The sequence below is a fragment of the Apaloderma vittatum genome, unplaced genomic scaffold (assembly GCF_000703405.1).
Source record: "Apaloderma vittatum isolate BGI_N311 unplaced genomic scaffold, ASM70340v1 scaffold30028, whole genome shotgun sequence".
In the NCBI taxonomy this organism is placed as follows: domain Eukaryota; kingdom Metazoa; phylum Chordata; class Aves; order Trogoniformes; family Trogonidae; genus Apaloderma; species Apaloderma vittatum.
The window spans coordinates 1-15,827 of record NW_009731841.1 but is presented as its reverse complement, the minus strand read 5'-3'; the positions used below and the strand labels follow the sequence as shown (position 1 = coordinate 15,827).

Genomic DNA, 15,827 nt, shown 5'->3' with positions numbered 1-15,827 from the left:
GTGGCTGGACGCCTGGCCCAGGCGGCCCAGAGAGTGTGTGGATTCTCCTGCCCTGGAGACTTCCCAACCCGCCTGGACGCGTTCCTGTGGGGCTGCCCTGGGTGACCCTGCTCTGGCAGGGGCTGGACTGGGTGATCTCTAGAGGTCCCTTCCAACCCCCAACATTCTGTGACTCTGTGAATGGCACTTTGGATTTGGCTGATGAAAACTTTCAGCTGTTGCTACTCAGGATGGATAATCTTTCAGTGCATCGTTAGTACTGCCCAGGTGAAAGAGCCATGCACATGGAAAGGAACATTATAGGGGTAAATGATCAGAGTAGTGGACTGAGGAATGCAGAAACAGAACTCTCAGGTTTGAATGACCAATGTGTTATGGACCAGGCTGCAAACAGCCTCCTCAACTATAGTCCTGCAAAATTTCCGCTACAAATATTTAAGCTAAGAAATGTGTTTCCATGTTGGAGTTGGACTGGATAAATCTGGTGCTTTTCTGCCCACAGGGTAACCAGGAGAAGCAAAGCAGACTCGTTCGGCAGTTCCATTTCCACGGGTGGCCAGAAATCGGGATTCCGGCGGAAGGAAAAGGGATGATCGACCTGATCGCGGCTGTCCAAAAGCAGCAGCAGCAGACAGGGAATCACCCCATCACCGTGCACTGCAGGTAAGGGTCGCCGCTTCTTCCCCCTGTGAGCTAAGGAATCAGCTTGCTTTTTCTCCAGTCTGGTTGCCTTTTACAGCAGCCCTTAAAAAATAACTAGAAATTAAGAAATAGGAGAAAAAGATAGGAAAAGCTATAGATGATCTCTAGAGATCCTTTCCAACCCTGAACATTCGATGATTCTAATTGATTATTTTTTTTCTTCTCAAACAACAGAAGAAACCTCAATGTGACACTCAAATTGCTCTTGTAGCATTATCTGCAGGGGAGTAGACTCACTGACCATTTGGAAATATTTTGAAAGAAGAACTTGTCTGCTCATTACCAGAGTTAGAAATAGGAAGGGGCATATCACAGCTGTTCTCTGCGGCGTACGCTGACTTTTGTTTTGCTCTGGTTTGAGTTTCAAAGGTGCTGCTGTCTCAGTCTCTGCTTAGTGTCCAGCTGTCTGCAATGTCACCTGGATTTTTCATGCACCGTTGAAGCAAAGAGATCCTGGGAGCTTGAGCCAGGACTTGGATTTGTTGGTGTTTTGGGACCTGATCTTGCGCCGAGGCATAGTTATTGTGAAAACTTTCTGCTCCTCGTTTCCGAATTCTTTCGTTCTTTGCTGTCCTTAGATATTCCCCCGAGGGGGCTGTGGGGTCCCCCACTCCGTCGTGGCTGCGCTCAAGGGTGATGGTGGCATTTTGTGTTTGATTTGACAAATTTTAACAGCAGCTTCTTTTGAAATGCTAGGGAGGTAAAATTCTGAATGGTAATTCAAGTGGGTGAAACACCACGGAGTTCTAGCAAGTAAAATCAGAGATGAAAACCTTACATCTTTGATATGCACAGATCAGATCTGCAAGAACTGAAGTATATATTGCTTTTTCAAGCTTTTAGTCCTGCAGCCTCTCTGAAGCTTTAGCTTAAGTCATTTGGCATGCATTTTTCCTAGATTTTTTAGAAAACTCTGCTGCTATAATTTTTAAATAGATTAATCAAGAAAACTGCAGAATGTAGTCTAGGATTTTTCATCCTGAGCATTTTCTCTTATTCCAACTCGGACAGTTTTTGAGTTACCTGAACTTCTCCACGAAGTCCTCCTTGAGTCTTCAAATATAACTGACTGTAACTTGATGAATAATTCAACACATCTCAAGTCTAAGGCTGGTGGTTTTTTTTTCAGAGCGTTCACATGAACTTGGGAAAACTTGTGCTCACGTTTTTCCAGCTGCAGGAGCCGCTAAAGAGAGATCATTCTTAAGTAGAATCGGCACATAACCCTAAATACTTTAGAAGGGTTTTGCTAACCGAGTTGCCAACAGAAAGTCAAAACCAATCTGTTCTAAATCCTAGCGCCCTTCTCTCCGTGTGGGTTTGCAGTTGCTCCTGGCTGCCGTGCGTTTTCTCTCTTCACCGTCTCCTCCTTTCCACATTCTGATAAACTGTGCAAGGCTGCTGTGTTATTCAGAGATCCTGCACTTGTGCCTCTTGCCCAGGCTTTGCCCATTCTGCACATCTTTTGCCTTTGAACTTTGTCTCAAGATAAGAAGTTTGAGTCAAATTTAAAAGTTGCCTTTCTTGAGATTTTTTATAAGAGAATTGCAGAAAGAGAGGTGAGTACGCAGAGCAGCGTTGCACTCGCATTAGACAACGCGTAATTTTTAGACACAGTTTAGTTTTCCATGCATCCATGCTAATTCTTAAAATAAATTTTAAAAAAAAACAAACAAAAACAACTTGTGTGGGCTTTAAGGATGAGCTAAAAGCAGGTTTTCAGACAGAGAGTGAGCCTAGCACGAGGAGTACAAAGCAATCCCACTCCCTGGTGTAAATGAAGAAGCACCGTGCATGATGAGTTGTGCGTGTGGATTCACTTTGTGTCTCCATCTCCTGACAGGTGAAGGCTGTACTCGTGGGTTACTCTAGGAACCCCAGATGGCTCCTAGAGATTAGCTAATTACAAGTAAATCTGAACCCTTTTAGATGTTGCGTTTGTCTTTAATCTGGTTAGAAGTCATCTTCTGACGGGAATAACACATCTAATATGTTGTACCTGTTGGTTTTTCCTCCAGTGAGGCTTTTAATGAATCCAGCTGAGGGTACGTGTGTTTGCACTTAGTCGTTTCATGAGGCTTATCGAATTTTTCTGTATTCAAGAGAAATAAGGCGGAAGCAGTGACGTGATTACAGTTCATCTTCTTGTGGTTAAAACACAGGGAAACTTTAAATGGAAGAAATTTCATGTGTACCCCTATTCAGGGATCCAGTGAGCCTTCTGCTCCATCTTACCGCCGATTGCCCGTCTCCCAACTGCATCCTGGTTTTAGTAGCTGCTCCCTTTCAAACCTCATGGCTCTTGTCTTTGCCTTGCACAGCCACTGTTTGCTTGGTGTCAAATAGTCCCTAATTAGCGTGATTAGGACAGAGGAAGAAATTTTACTTCTTTATTTTTTTCTTTTTTTTTTACTCTGGAGTCAGACATAATAAATCAGATACTAATTACTGAAATACAGTTTCATTCCATAGAATCTTGATCTGAAACAGATGTAAGGACAAAATATACGAGTCAAACATACTGAAACATAAGGAACTACCGTTATTCGAGAGTGCATAAGGTCGCTTATGGTAGTTGAGATAGAGGCACAACAGCAAATTTTGGTTTCTTGTATGTGCTATAACTCGTGTAGTCTTGTTTTGGTTTTCCTTTATATCAATACCTCTGAGAAGAAATGGCTTAGATCCTAAGAGCTATTCAAATCACTACAGATGGATGGGACATTTTCCATCAAATTGCTCTGGAGAAATAATAATAATAAACATAATGATGCTCTCATGTCTGTTTGCCAGGCATAAATATAAATCACGGCCTAACATAAAAACGTGGCTTGGATTGCACGGTGCTTCTTTGCGTTGTAACCAGGCATTGTGACTGGAAGTCTAAAGGTTGTGTTCTTCTCCCCCCACCGAGAATAAAACCAAAATCGGAGCTGGGGGAGCACCAAAAGTTGTCTTTGCCCAAGACGAGCGCGGATTTGAGGAGGCAGCTTTGCCAGCTCGTTATTTGAATCTCAGGCTTTGGCTGAGGGTATCCATGTGCTGCCGCAGCCAGCTCAGGATCTCCCACTCGGTCCAGGAGCCGGCACTAACGAGCCTTTATCGGCTCCAGCCAGGCTCCCAGTTAATTTCCATTCATTCTGGCTCCCTTCTAGCAAAGCGAGCACAAAAACTGCGTAGACGTTGGCTGACGGGAGGATTTGGCTCACGTCTATCACTACCGTTTCTCTTTTAAGGTTTGTTTTTTCCTCCTGCTGCATGTCAAGCGAATGTGTTTATCCGTTGCAGTGCTGGCGCGGGGCGAACAGGCACCTTCATCGCACTCAGCAATATTCTGGAGCGAGTGAAGGCTGAAGGGCTCTTAGATGTGTTTCAAGCTGTGAAGAGCTTAAGACTGCAAAGGCCACATATGGTGCAAACACTGGTATGATATTTTGATATTTAACCGTCCGGATCTTTGTCAAAGGATGTGTGTTTGTAAATATTCCGTGGGAGGAGAACAAAGGGTGAGCTTTTGTTGGTTGTGGGGTTTTTTTGTTGTTGTTTTTTTTGAGGGTGGAAATAAATTATGGATGGTGGCTGCGTGTGTACAAGGTGTTATCAGAAATCTGTGTTTTTACAGATTTATTTTTATTTTTATGGCGTTTCTAAGCATACGACTTGGCTAAATATTCTTACGAACTGGAGACAATTAAACCAGAATCTTTTGAGTGTTGCAGGTGACAAAACATAGGAAGTAGATGCCTTTTGGCTACGTGTCAGTTGTTGTTCTTGCCTTCAAATGTCTGGAGTTAAATGTGCGTGCAGTTGATCACTGAACGGGAGAAATGTCTTTGACTTGTTTGAAGTCACCTGCAAGTAATACGTGAAGCTTGGTCCTGACACTTTTCCTTATTGAATAAACATTAACTATTTTTTTGAGGGATATGTTTTTGGAAAATATATAAAAATGCTAAAAATACCGAAATATTTTGCATTTTAATAGCAGCTTCCATGCAGTAATTTGAAACCTCTTTAGAAACAATTATCTCAAAACACCTTTGGAGGGAGATGTTTTCTCCGTGCTACAGATAGAGAGAAAGGGGTTGGAGAAGTAGAATTGGATTATCCACAGTCACGCCGAGGCAGGGATGAAATATTTCTTTTGGGGTTCTGGCTCTGTGATTTAATAATGTTAGTTAAGGGTGTAATTGCCACGCGTATTCCCAGCTGAGCCTGCGGAAAGGCTTCTACTAAACTCTGCTTTTCCGGCGTGAGTGAATTCAGATGCCAATTCCATTTATCATCAGGGTTGTTAGCGATTGTGTAATCCAGCGAATCGTGTCGAAGGCGTCCCGGCACAGCTACAAGATCAGGATGTGTCCCGTCCTTGGGGCTGACGTAGGCAGGGGCTGGATGTATCCCAGACAGCCCCTTGAAAAGCAGAATTCCAGCTCAGACAGGAGAAGGCAGAGGTGTTTGGGGTTTTTAATGCTCTATACATTTAAAGTGACATTGTCAGAAGTTACCTTGACACAGGTGGAGTTCCCATCTCTGGCGTGAGGGTTGGACTCGATGATCCTGAAGGTCTCTTGCAGCCAAAACTGTTCTATGGTTCTATAATTTGGATACCTTTTTGTTGTTTTTCAGGAACAGTATGAATTCTGCTACAGAGTGGTACAAGATTTCATCGACATATTTTCGGATTACGCTAACTTCAAATGAAAATTCCTGCCTTATTTTTTAATTTGTCTGTATAAATAGTTGTATATTCTGTTAATTTATTCCACGTCATTTTGATTGTTGACTTTACTGTAAATACGACCTTGCGTCTGCTCTAAAAGTTGCATTTTTGCTGTATAAAGTTATTTCTTAAATATAAATATCTTCTAAAGCAAAGTATAATGTTCATATACAGTGTATCATGATAAGATGGTAGAGAAATCTTTATTCTGAATAACAGTAAATTAATTCTTGAGGGTCTATTTCTTTGAATTTTTCCTCTTCTAAATATTTCCCAGTAACGTTATCTCCCAGTTCTCGAAACTTTCCACAGGTGATTTACATTTTGATTTGTGGCTCATGTGTTTAAACTGAAAATGTTTGGCCATGAGCCTTCCTTCACTATGAAAATAGATGTTTCTTGGGGAGGTGTTCCGATAACCTGCTCACGCTTATTTGTAACTCATTTCACAAATAGTCTCACTGAAGGTAAAGAGACTGTTCGAGTGAGGTGCTATTAGTGATAAAGGTATCAGGATTTGGCCCTTCTTGTGTAATTATGTACAGTCCAGATGAAAAATGGAACTGCTTTAAAAGTTGTTTATAAGAACCTCCAGGTCGATGGCAGTTCTGTTCTGAGTCTTACTGTCAATAAGATATAATTGGTATAAATGCAGATGTGAATGTTTGATTTAATGTCGCTTTCAAAGGCCATGATTTATTTTGTTCTTTCCTAAATCTCACACCAGCTTAAATCAATTTAGAAAGACAATACTGTGAGTTTACCAGTATTTTGAGAGTATTTTGCATATCAGAAGAGTATATTTTGGAGCACCTGAGCTTATCTACTTGAAGAGGCTTTATAGTCATTGTCAGAACTGAATTTAAAGCTTCTCTCTGGACACATGCATAACTTCCCACTTCTCTGAGAAAAGGTGAAACATGAACTCTTCTTTGAATTGACTCAACAGAATAATTAACAATATTTGCTGAAATTTTGAAAAAACCTCATTTTATTAACGGTGTGATGTTAGCAACGTTAAGCATTGTAGCAAAACGCTCCTCTGTGTTCTTACCCTCTCATATATATTATCAAAAAGGGAATGAGTCCTCTATTTAAAAGGGGTATATGATGATTGTGTATATAGATATATTTTTAATGAAAGTACTACTCGTAATATAATTGGCGAAATAAAGTTTAAAAGTCTTTATTGAAGCCCTGAACAGCATATGCTTGGGGGTTAGAAAATCCAAAAATCACAGGGCATCTGAATGTTGAATAATTAAAAAGTCTATCTTTTTTTCCACTTTTTAAAATGCATATATGATTTAATGAGCACAAAGTAGGCGACTATGTACTTCAGTTACATAATGAATATGCAATAGTTCTGTCTTGTCCAGTTGGTTCGTTCAATGCAAACATAAAAGCCTTATTTAAAATAAGCAGCTTACACTGATCGTTTCACTGTTGTTCTTGCACTAATTTACCCCACGACCATTTTCCATTTGCGATCAGAAACAGCATTAGGCTTTGTAACAATGCAAGGGAAGGAGAAGGGGTCCCTGCCTCTCCTTTCATTCTGCACTGAATGGAAAAGCGCAGGTTAGAAATTTCTAAGCACACTGCTCTGATCACTGCCATTTACTGCTTCTTGTCTTCCCATCGATGCACTTCTGTATTTATTTGTACAGTAAATTATGCACTTAAAAAAAGATGGTTTAAAGGCTAAGCCTTTGTTCTGACTTGCTATGAGAAGATACACTTGAGCCGCAGAAGGTGCTGGGTCCTGGTAAGGGATGCTCAGTAAGTTTACGTTACTACCGCATGCTAAAATTTTATCAGATTTTCAAAAGCCATCGAATAAACTTGCTGTGGAAGCCAGTGGGGTTTTCAGTATGATCCTTTGTAGCACAGGGAGACTCAGAGAGGTTAAACAACGACAGAGAAAACAATATGCAAACTCCCACCGTTTGCCAGAGGAGCATGTTTTATATCCCCTTAGATCCCAACGTCAGGATCTTTAGCCTGCGTTTGGGAAACAGTTTGTCCGTTGGCCAGCCTTCTGGGTCCCGTGGGCAAAAGCTTGGATTATGAGTCGCACTGAGGAGTGCAGCGTGATGTTTTCGGGGACCCCTGGCCCCCCGACAGCGGCAGAACTCTGGCTGCCCGCGGGGTTTGCTACAGGGGATCTTTCTGCAGGGCACGGGCAGCTCCTGTCCGGTTCTAAGTAGCAGGACAGAGTTAAACTGACCCATCGAATGCTAAGTGGGTACTTAGATTTTAGTCGCTAGCTATAGTAAGGAGGAAACAGAAGTACCTATAATATATTTCAGAAGTCACAAATAGAGTTACGTAACGACTTTTTTTTTAATATATATATAATTTGAAAAGCTTGCTTTCCAGTTCTTTAGTCACGACCGACTGCTCGTTGCAGCAGCCGAATCTCTGGGGAGCTGTACCTTGATACATACACGCGCGTTTTCTTTTACATTGTCCCGCGTTGCATGGAATTACTTTCAAAATGCCAAATAGCTGATTAGAAGTTGTACATTCTGATCTGTACGTGGTTTTTTGGTCACTGTGTGACTTGCCTTTGTCCGTTTTCACCTGCTGAGATAGGTCCCAGTTCACCTGAGCATTTAAGCCTTCGCTTTGCGACGGTCTCTGTTCCCCAAAACGCCCGAGTCCCGCGGGTGCTTTGGTCCTGAAGCAATCCCTTAAGTGCTTTGCTGAATTGGGCCTTAATGAAGAATGCAGACTGTAATTACCAGTGTTTTTTAGGGTATTTTTACGTATCAGTTTTTTAAACTTTTCAAAGGAGCCTGGCCACCTGCGTTCAGTATTTTGCAATGTTTTTCATTTCCCTAGTACCATTTTTAATGTAAAGTTATGGAAACTTTTCTGTATAACCCAATTGTATTTAATTTGTCAAATCTTTATAATATATGTATGTATTATACAGTTTCAGCTATTATTATTTTCTTTTATTACATATATAATTTGATCTTGCTGTGTTTTTAATGCCGGTGAATGTCGCTGAATTATTTGTATATGCAAATTGCAAGATCTAATACATTCTGATGCGAGAACAAAGCTGCGTTTTTATTCTCAAATTGCATTGCTTTCCTTAAATCTTTTAATTTCATTCCTGTATCGTTTCGTTCATTTAAATGAAGTATTCTAAAGGAGTTGAAACCCGTTATCTAGATAAATAATTTTTTCAGACCTTATCTGCAGCTGTTGGGAAGCAATATTCCGATTTGTGTCGGGGCGTAGAAGCAGGTTTCGGTCTCTGAGGGAGGCAGGATTTTAGGAAATGGGAAGGTCAGTGAGAGGGGAGAGCGCTCACTTACAGCACACGAAACCCTTCTGTTGTTTTTTTTATCTAAGTTTCAGTGGTGCTGTGGTACTCGGCGGTATCATACGAACATAACACCAGCAGCTGAATGATCCTCATTAATTAACTGGAAGGCCACTGGAATTAACAGCAATTTATTCATTAATGTCGACACGCTTTACATTGGACCTTGTGCCAAAAATAATCAGGGTGGCCCCCCGCTGTACCTAGAGCCAGGAGAGATTTAAGTAAACCAGGAGTAACTGTGCTGAAAGGTTGCAATCCTCATGCCAGGCTAATACCGCCCAGACTGAATGTTACCTGTCAAGTACGATTTAATGAAGCAACGTTACTGTGTTTGAGCTCTGGTTCACCTGGTACACCCGACATGTGACGTTTGGGAGGGACCTTTTCAGTGTAAGTCATTTGCTGATTATTTTTTCCAAACTTTTTGGGGAATACTTGTAGCTTGCACCTCCTTCTTGTGCACTGTTCGAACATTTAAGTCTTTGGGCTTGGCAATCACAGATTGAACCCTCCAGGAACAGCACGTTTGCCAGCAGCACCTGAAGTGTTGCTTTCCAAAAACAGCATGTACGTCCTGAAGAGATGTCTTCTGCCTCATTGGAAAGAGAATTTTTACTCTTTGAGAATTTGCCTGCAGAGTTTTCAATATAGGGATACACCACACTGGAGTACAAAGCGCTAAGAAATTGCCAGGAAAATATTCCCATTTCTTAGTGTGACGCTAAACAGTACCAAGTTAAGAGTAATCTTCTTCATTACATATAAAAGCTTTTTTTTTAATAATTCTAGATGAACTGATAAAATATTTTCTGTGATTGGATTGCATACTTGTAGCAGTTACCAAGATGCACAGCTTGTGAGCCCACTGAAAGTTGACTTTGTGTAAGGACAGATGCCTTTGTCTGGTTTCAGGGAAAAAAATAATCATCTCAAGTATTAATGAGTTATTAATTAATCATTGGTTAATTCAAATAATTATTGATAACCATTGATTACTACAGATCTGCATGATTTCTAGTAAAATAAGGTTTTGTCTGTATAGCAGAATCACCGTTTTTAGATGATTCCAGCTAAACAACAGAGATTACGAACTTCCTCCCTGTGTTCATCTCAGTCCGTTCGGTACGAAAGACCACTAATTAAAAGCGCCTTTGTTAGAATACAGCCAGTCGTAGTGCTTCTGGTAACAGATGTGAAGTTGTAGAAAGAACTCGGGATCGCTTGATCCTCACCTCCATCAGGCAGCCAACACCCGGCTGTTTAGGTACTGCACCGATGATAAAAGTTCTCAGATTTGCTTCTAACGTCCCGTAAAAAGAGACGTGAGAAGGTGACGGTATAATTAAGATCCAAGGAGCAGACCTGAGTTTCTCGCAGCAGATTCCTCTGTTCTGTGCTGCGTTCCATTTTAGTGACAAATCCGTAACAAACGCCAGAATCGTCAGGAGTCACTGAAATACCGAAATAATATGACTCTACAGAAATTAGGAAACTTGTGCCTTTTGCAGTCTTGCTTATTTACGCAGGTTCTATTCAATTACATGTAAGAAATAAATTTTATCGTTGTGCACTTCTCCAGTAATTAATTTTTCTTGGCTCATCTGACGAGTATGCGCACCTTTTTCTCCTGCTTCTGAGTGTTACAAAGGAAGAGCATAAAAACACCTCAGGCTTCTTTATCGTGCTTTTGCGTTTTCCATCCAGTGATGCCGAAGGTGGTGGTTTTTAGAAACTCAGCTTGTAGTTCTTTTATGCCTTCATTGTAAACTGTTGATGAAAAATATTTATTTTAATAGGTTAAGCAAGCAAGATCAAGGACGTTGTAGGGCATATAGGTCAAGTCTAAGCCTCGCTTTCCTTAATGCAGAAATTATTAAATGTGTCTGAGAATTTTTCAAGCAATTGAACTTCACCTCGTATATTCTTCATCTTAGGTATTAAAGGATTATGTTGTAATTTAGAAAGTTTAATAAGAGCTTTTGTCTAATGACTTTTATACATTTTCTGCGCTACTTTGCACAGAGTAGGAGAATTACTAAGTTATTAATCACGTTGAGACTTTGCCAAGGAAGTTCTTTTCACAAACAAATCTTTTTTTGTTTTCTTTCACCTGTTTCCATCGCATTAGAAATCATTCCAGTGTTTCCATCAATGTCACGCTGAACCTATTTACAAACGGTGATCCAAGCTGTGACTTCATGCCAGTTGGGCAGCCACAAAGAAAGTTAAAACTGTGTGGGTCTGGAAGAGCTTGAGAGGGAATTACTTAGCACGGGGGCAGCAGTATCAGACACTGAAGCTCCGTTTGTGCTCGCAGTGGCAGCGCCGTGACCCGGGTGCCGGCTGGGGGTGGCAGAGCAGGCTGCGGGCCACAGCTTTTCTGTTTCAGTAGCCCAGAGGCTGTCTCTGTCCTGCTCGTGGGCTCTGTGACAGGAGATGATGTCCCTGTCTTCTCAGAGACACCAGGGCTGTCTTAGTCTCTATGAAATGGACAGATTTATTTAGATTTTTCTTTATGCTTTTACATTATTTTATGCCAGTATTTTCAAGTTGCGATTTTTATGGTGGCAGCCGATGGATCAAGGAGCAGCTGTTTCCCAGGCAGCAGGACATGGGACAGCTTTTCCTCCCTTGCCAGAGCGCTGCGCTGCTGGAATGGAGGTTGATGTAATTTGCTGAATACAGGGGAATCGTGCCCTGGTGCTTAAAGAACAAGTGTCATAATCACCAACTCCTACACAAATAGGAGATGCGTGACGGGACAGATTGGGCAACGCAAAATCCCTCGTCAGGATTAAAACCTTCAAGATTAAAAGCGATCTGCTGAAGTTAATGCAAAATTCTCTGGAGCAAGAAAGTTTTGTTCCCAGATTAAAGGTTTCAGTGTTGCAGTATCCAGAGTGGTCAGTGAGACATTTCTTGTGCTCACACGTAGATATTACGTGACCGGTTCTGTAAGTTTGTAATCGGTAACTCTGTTACACAGACACCGCAGAGAGAAGTGCCCAGCCCCACACAGGGCCTACAACGTATTAATTTACATTTTTAAGATTATACATTTCACCTCGACATCGTGTAGTTTGCTTCCCGGTCATCTTCCTCGGCTTTGAAGGCTTTATGTGAGAACACCCTATTAGCCAGTTTTCAAGATGAACTTTGATTTTGTGGAATACGGAAGTTTTTCCTTAAAAATATTAGTGCTTTGCATCACAACCAGAAGTTTGATCTTTTATTCACCATTTCCTTCCGTTAGCAGTTTGTTATGCTGTGTTCTTTCACTATTTAAAAGGAGAAATGTCTTATTTCAAAGTATTTACTAAAGGTGAATAGGAACCATTTTGAAAACATAGCCCATTCCTTCCTAATTCCTCACACATGAAATATTTTATGTTTGAGCTTCCCCACACATGAAATAATTTGTCAAAATTAGGTTCTGTGGAGAAATAGACGCATTCCAAAAAATCTGTGGTGCAGTAATGTGTCAATGTAATAAACCATCATTGGAAGAGAAGAAGTCTATTGCTAAATGTTGCATTTTCAGAGATACCTGTAAGATACCTTATAAAAGCCCTGATCTAGTAAAAGCGTTAACTGGAACTTTTAAAAGACTTTCAGTTAAAAAAAAAACAACACACTAGTAATAGAAATCTGTAAGAAATAAGCTTCATTCTTTCAAGTGCTTCCAAACCACCTGTTCCGAACAAATGACCTTGTATAAGGATGTTCATGTGAGGAATTAAGAGGCTAATTTTGCTAATTATCTTTATTTTGTCATTCTTCCCGTCCTCTTGTCTTAAGACTTCAGTCCCAGCACGCTTTGGGGATTGGGGGCCCTTTTTTATTACTGGGCCCCTCTTTTCCCCTAAGCCAGATCATTAAGTCCCAGAAAACCTCACAGATCTCAGTGAAGCAGTTTTTTCCTAATTACCTGTTGACTTGTCAAATAAGTTAAAAATATCTGAACATCTAAGCAAGGAGATTCAAGGACTGATTTTAAATAAACTATTTCTCAACACATTTCTGAAAGCTGACAGTTTTACTTCAACTACATCCATGCAGATGTATTTGTCGGCTTGCAGTCCTAGTAAATTAAATGTTCACAGATGCAAATGAACCCAACAGAAAATTTAAACCTTGAAGACGATGTGATTGTTTTTCCTCCTATAGACCTATTTTTGCAAATATTTTGTATATCTGCTGTTTAAGAGAGCTCTGCTACTCTTGAAGACAGATTTAAAGGCACACTTCAAACCTTGATTAGAATTTGTGTCCACCTGGAAGTCTTGGCGTGTTTGCAGAGACGTTTCTCACAAAGGACGTGACAGGATTCTGCGCGGTAAGTGTGGCATGTCATGCCACAATATACAATTCGTGGCATACCGCAGATATTTTATTTTTTTAAAAGTCACCAAAGCCCTTGTCAATGACAATGCCTGTATAACAATAGCAGCAAATTTGCTCTTTTGCTGTCCAGCTCGGTTTGATCAGGTGTGGGCTAGTAGAGACTGTAATAAATTAAACTTTCAAAGAGTTTTACTGGTACAAACTGTTTGGTTTAGATACGTTGTTTAGGTATAACTGCACTTTAAAATCCCCCAGGAAGGATCTGACTTGAATGTCTGTTTATTTGCAACGATACCCGGTGTTAGAATTGTTTGAATATTTTACATCTAAATCCAAGATCGTCCACTCATGAAACTATCGTGACAAGCGGAAGGTATTAATAATATTATTATATAATCTATTATTAATAAGGTCATGGCTTAATATGCTGAACTAAATCAAAACCCCACCAAAGCTTATAAAATAGACTTCAGAGTAATTTAATTCAAAGGAAAAAGAAAAAGGAACATTTTAAAAAGCTGCTTACATCTAACTGGATCACATCTGAAGTGCCCCAAAGTCATCATAGTATATAAAATAGTATTTGAGGCAAACTAGGTAATTAAATAAAATGTTAGTAATATCAAGAGGAGTTCTGCTTTGTGGAAGGTCTCAGATCTAGACAGCAGAATTTTATCCCCTGAAGCACAAAAGACTGGACGACCTTGTAAAAGGCCTTTCTCCCTTTGTATCTATTTCCCTTACACACACATAGAACTTGGAATTAAGGTCACCAGATTCTATACCTCAATATCTCATATTTAATAAAAAAAATTAAAAAACCCAACAGGCATCATTCAACAACCCGTTTTCCCTTAGTTTCCCCAGCCATCTTGGGGGGAAAATTGTAAGAGCGTGACATTGGGGTACAAATCAAGGAATCAAGCGAAGCTGTCTTTGCTGTATATTAGTTGTGGCAAAAAGAAAAAGGTTTGTTTTTCGAAGGAGTCTTGTGATAGAAACGGTTTTGGTTTCTATGTCTTCCATAATATGGTGTGTATCAGAAATACTGTGCAAGCTGGAGCTCACACTGCTCTTGCAAGATGTTTTTCCTGTGGTCATCTGAACTGACAAAAAGCGGGTTTAAATGTTAGTTACCGGTTTATATTTGGTGAGTGGGAAATAGAGGGGAAAATCATCAGAAACTCAAACTTAAAAATGTCATGCAGGGAATATTTTAAATATAGCCTGCGAGAGTGAATTGCTCCCCCTTTTTTCGAATGATTCAAAATTTCTGGAAGTGCTTATTTCTGGCAAAATATCTGGCTTTGTGCTTATTTTAAATTTCTGTTCTCCCAACAACAGGGGCTAGTTTGGCTTAGATTTTCGTGGAACCAGGGCCTGAGAATGAGGCTTCAGACAGTCTGAGCAAACCAAAGACAAACTAACACTCTTGCTCCCTGTCTTCCTGCCTGCTGGCTCGCCAGGGAGGGCAAGAGTGTTAAGTCACTTCGGTCTTCACTGGCAAATCTCTGCTCCCTTGGTTTTTAAGCACTTTCCTATATTGTTTCATGGAGGCACCTTCCAATCTCTTTTCTAAAAGTCCAAAAGCTTTCGTGACTCCCTTGGACATCAAAAAGAATGAGAAAGCAAACGGGTAGCTCGCTTTTAAAAAAACCTTGGTGTTGTGCATCACACAGAGGAGACTGCAGAGACTAAAATTAGGTGGTTGGAGCCTCTATTTTGTAATTCCACACTTCTGGTGCAAACTGTTCAAATTACAGGAAGAACTGAATTTAACTGCGGAAGCTTTGTAGTCTCAGCATAATCTACATTTTTCTGCACTTTTTTTTTAAAAACCACTTTGAATCGCTACCTTTTGTAGTCTGAAGAATATTTCTGATCTGACATTATATTCAAAGGTACCTTCCTCTCTTTGGCTTTTCTTTTTCTTTTTCCCAGTTAGGACTTCTTCATTTTTAATACCTGGAATTTATCACATTGGCTGTACACATACGTGATAGCAACACTAAAAATAAAAGGTTTGATGAAGGATGAAGGTGCCTCTGGTATGGGATTTGTCTAGCAACAGCTCTTTCTACTTTCGTGTGACTGAAGTAAATTCTGCTTACTTGCCAGGTTATGAGGTTTTTTCCCCCCCTTCCTCCTTTAAATACAGAGCAGCACAAAGTGTTTGTCTTGATTCTTAATTTTCTTACAGATTCTCAAACTCAGGTCTTAGCAATGGAGTCACGCCAGGGAGCAGAGATGGGAGTCGTGTTTTTGTAGATAAATGAAGGCAACTACATGGCTGATTAAAGTACTAGTTTACTTTTAACTGCTGCTTTCTCCCTCCCACTCTTTTCTTTAAAGTTATTTTACAGTTAACAATATTTTAGCCCAATAACCACCGCAGAAAGAAGACGCAGGTGCTTGAATTCATTTAGAAAGCCGACGTTAAGCTGAAGCGATATAAACTGACCGTGGGACTGTTTTATTACAGCTCTATACGACGCTTGAACATTAGTTAGCCGAAGAAGTGCTTTTTTTAGGAGACGGATAACTTTCCGACTCAGCCCTCTCCCTCACGGAGGCGCTGAAGAAACCCACCCAGGTACGTGCCTAGACATGAGGGCTGGGTCAGGGTCTCGGGTCCCTGCCCTGGCGGGTGGAAGCAGAGAGGAAGAAGGTGGAGGAGGAGGAAGAGGAGGAGGAAGAAAAGGAGGAGGAAGAAAA

The 15,827-nt window shown here is 40.6% G+C and overlaps 1 protein-coding gene across 1 annotated transcript in view; it reads left to right on the top strand.

The window, feature by feature from the left end:
• The window catches only part of LOC104278384 (receptor-type tyrosine-protein phosphatase epsilon), a gene marked incomplete at its 5' end in the record, with an annotated part of 21,265 nt that extends 15,661 nt beyond the window's left edge, over nt 1-5,604 (top strand). Inside the window, 3 exons of the mRNA XM_009875335.1 lie at nt 503-663; nt 3,991-4,126; nt 5,332-5,604. Coding sequence (XP_009873637.1) covers nt 503-663; nt 3,991-4,126; nt 5,332-5,406 — 372 coding nt within the window. The remainder of the gene's footprint in view (nt 1-502; nt 664-3,990; nt 4,127-5,331) is intronic.
• Between the last annotated feature and the right edge of the window lie 10,223 nt (nt 5,605-15,827).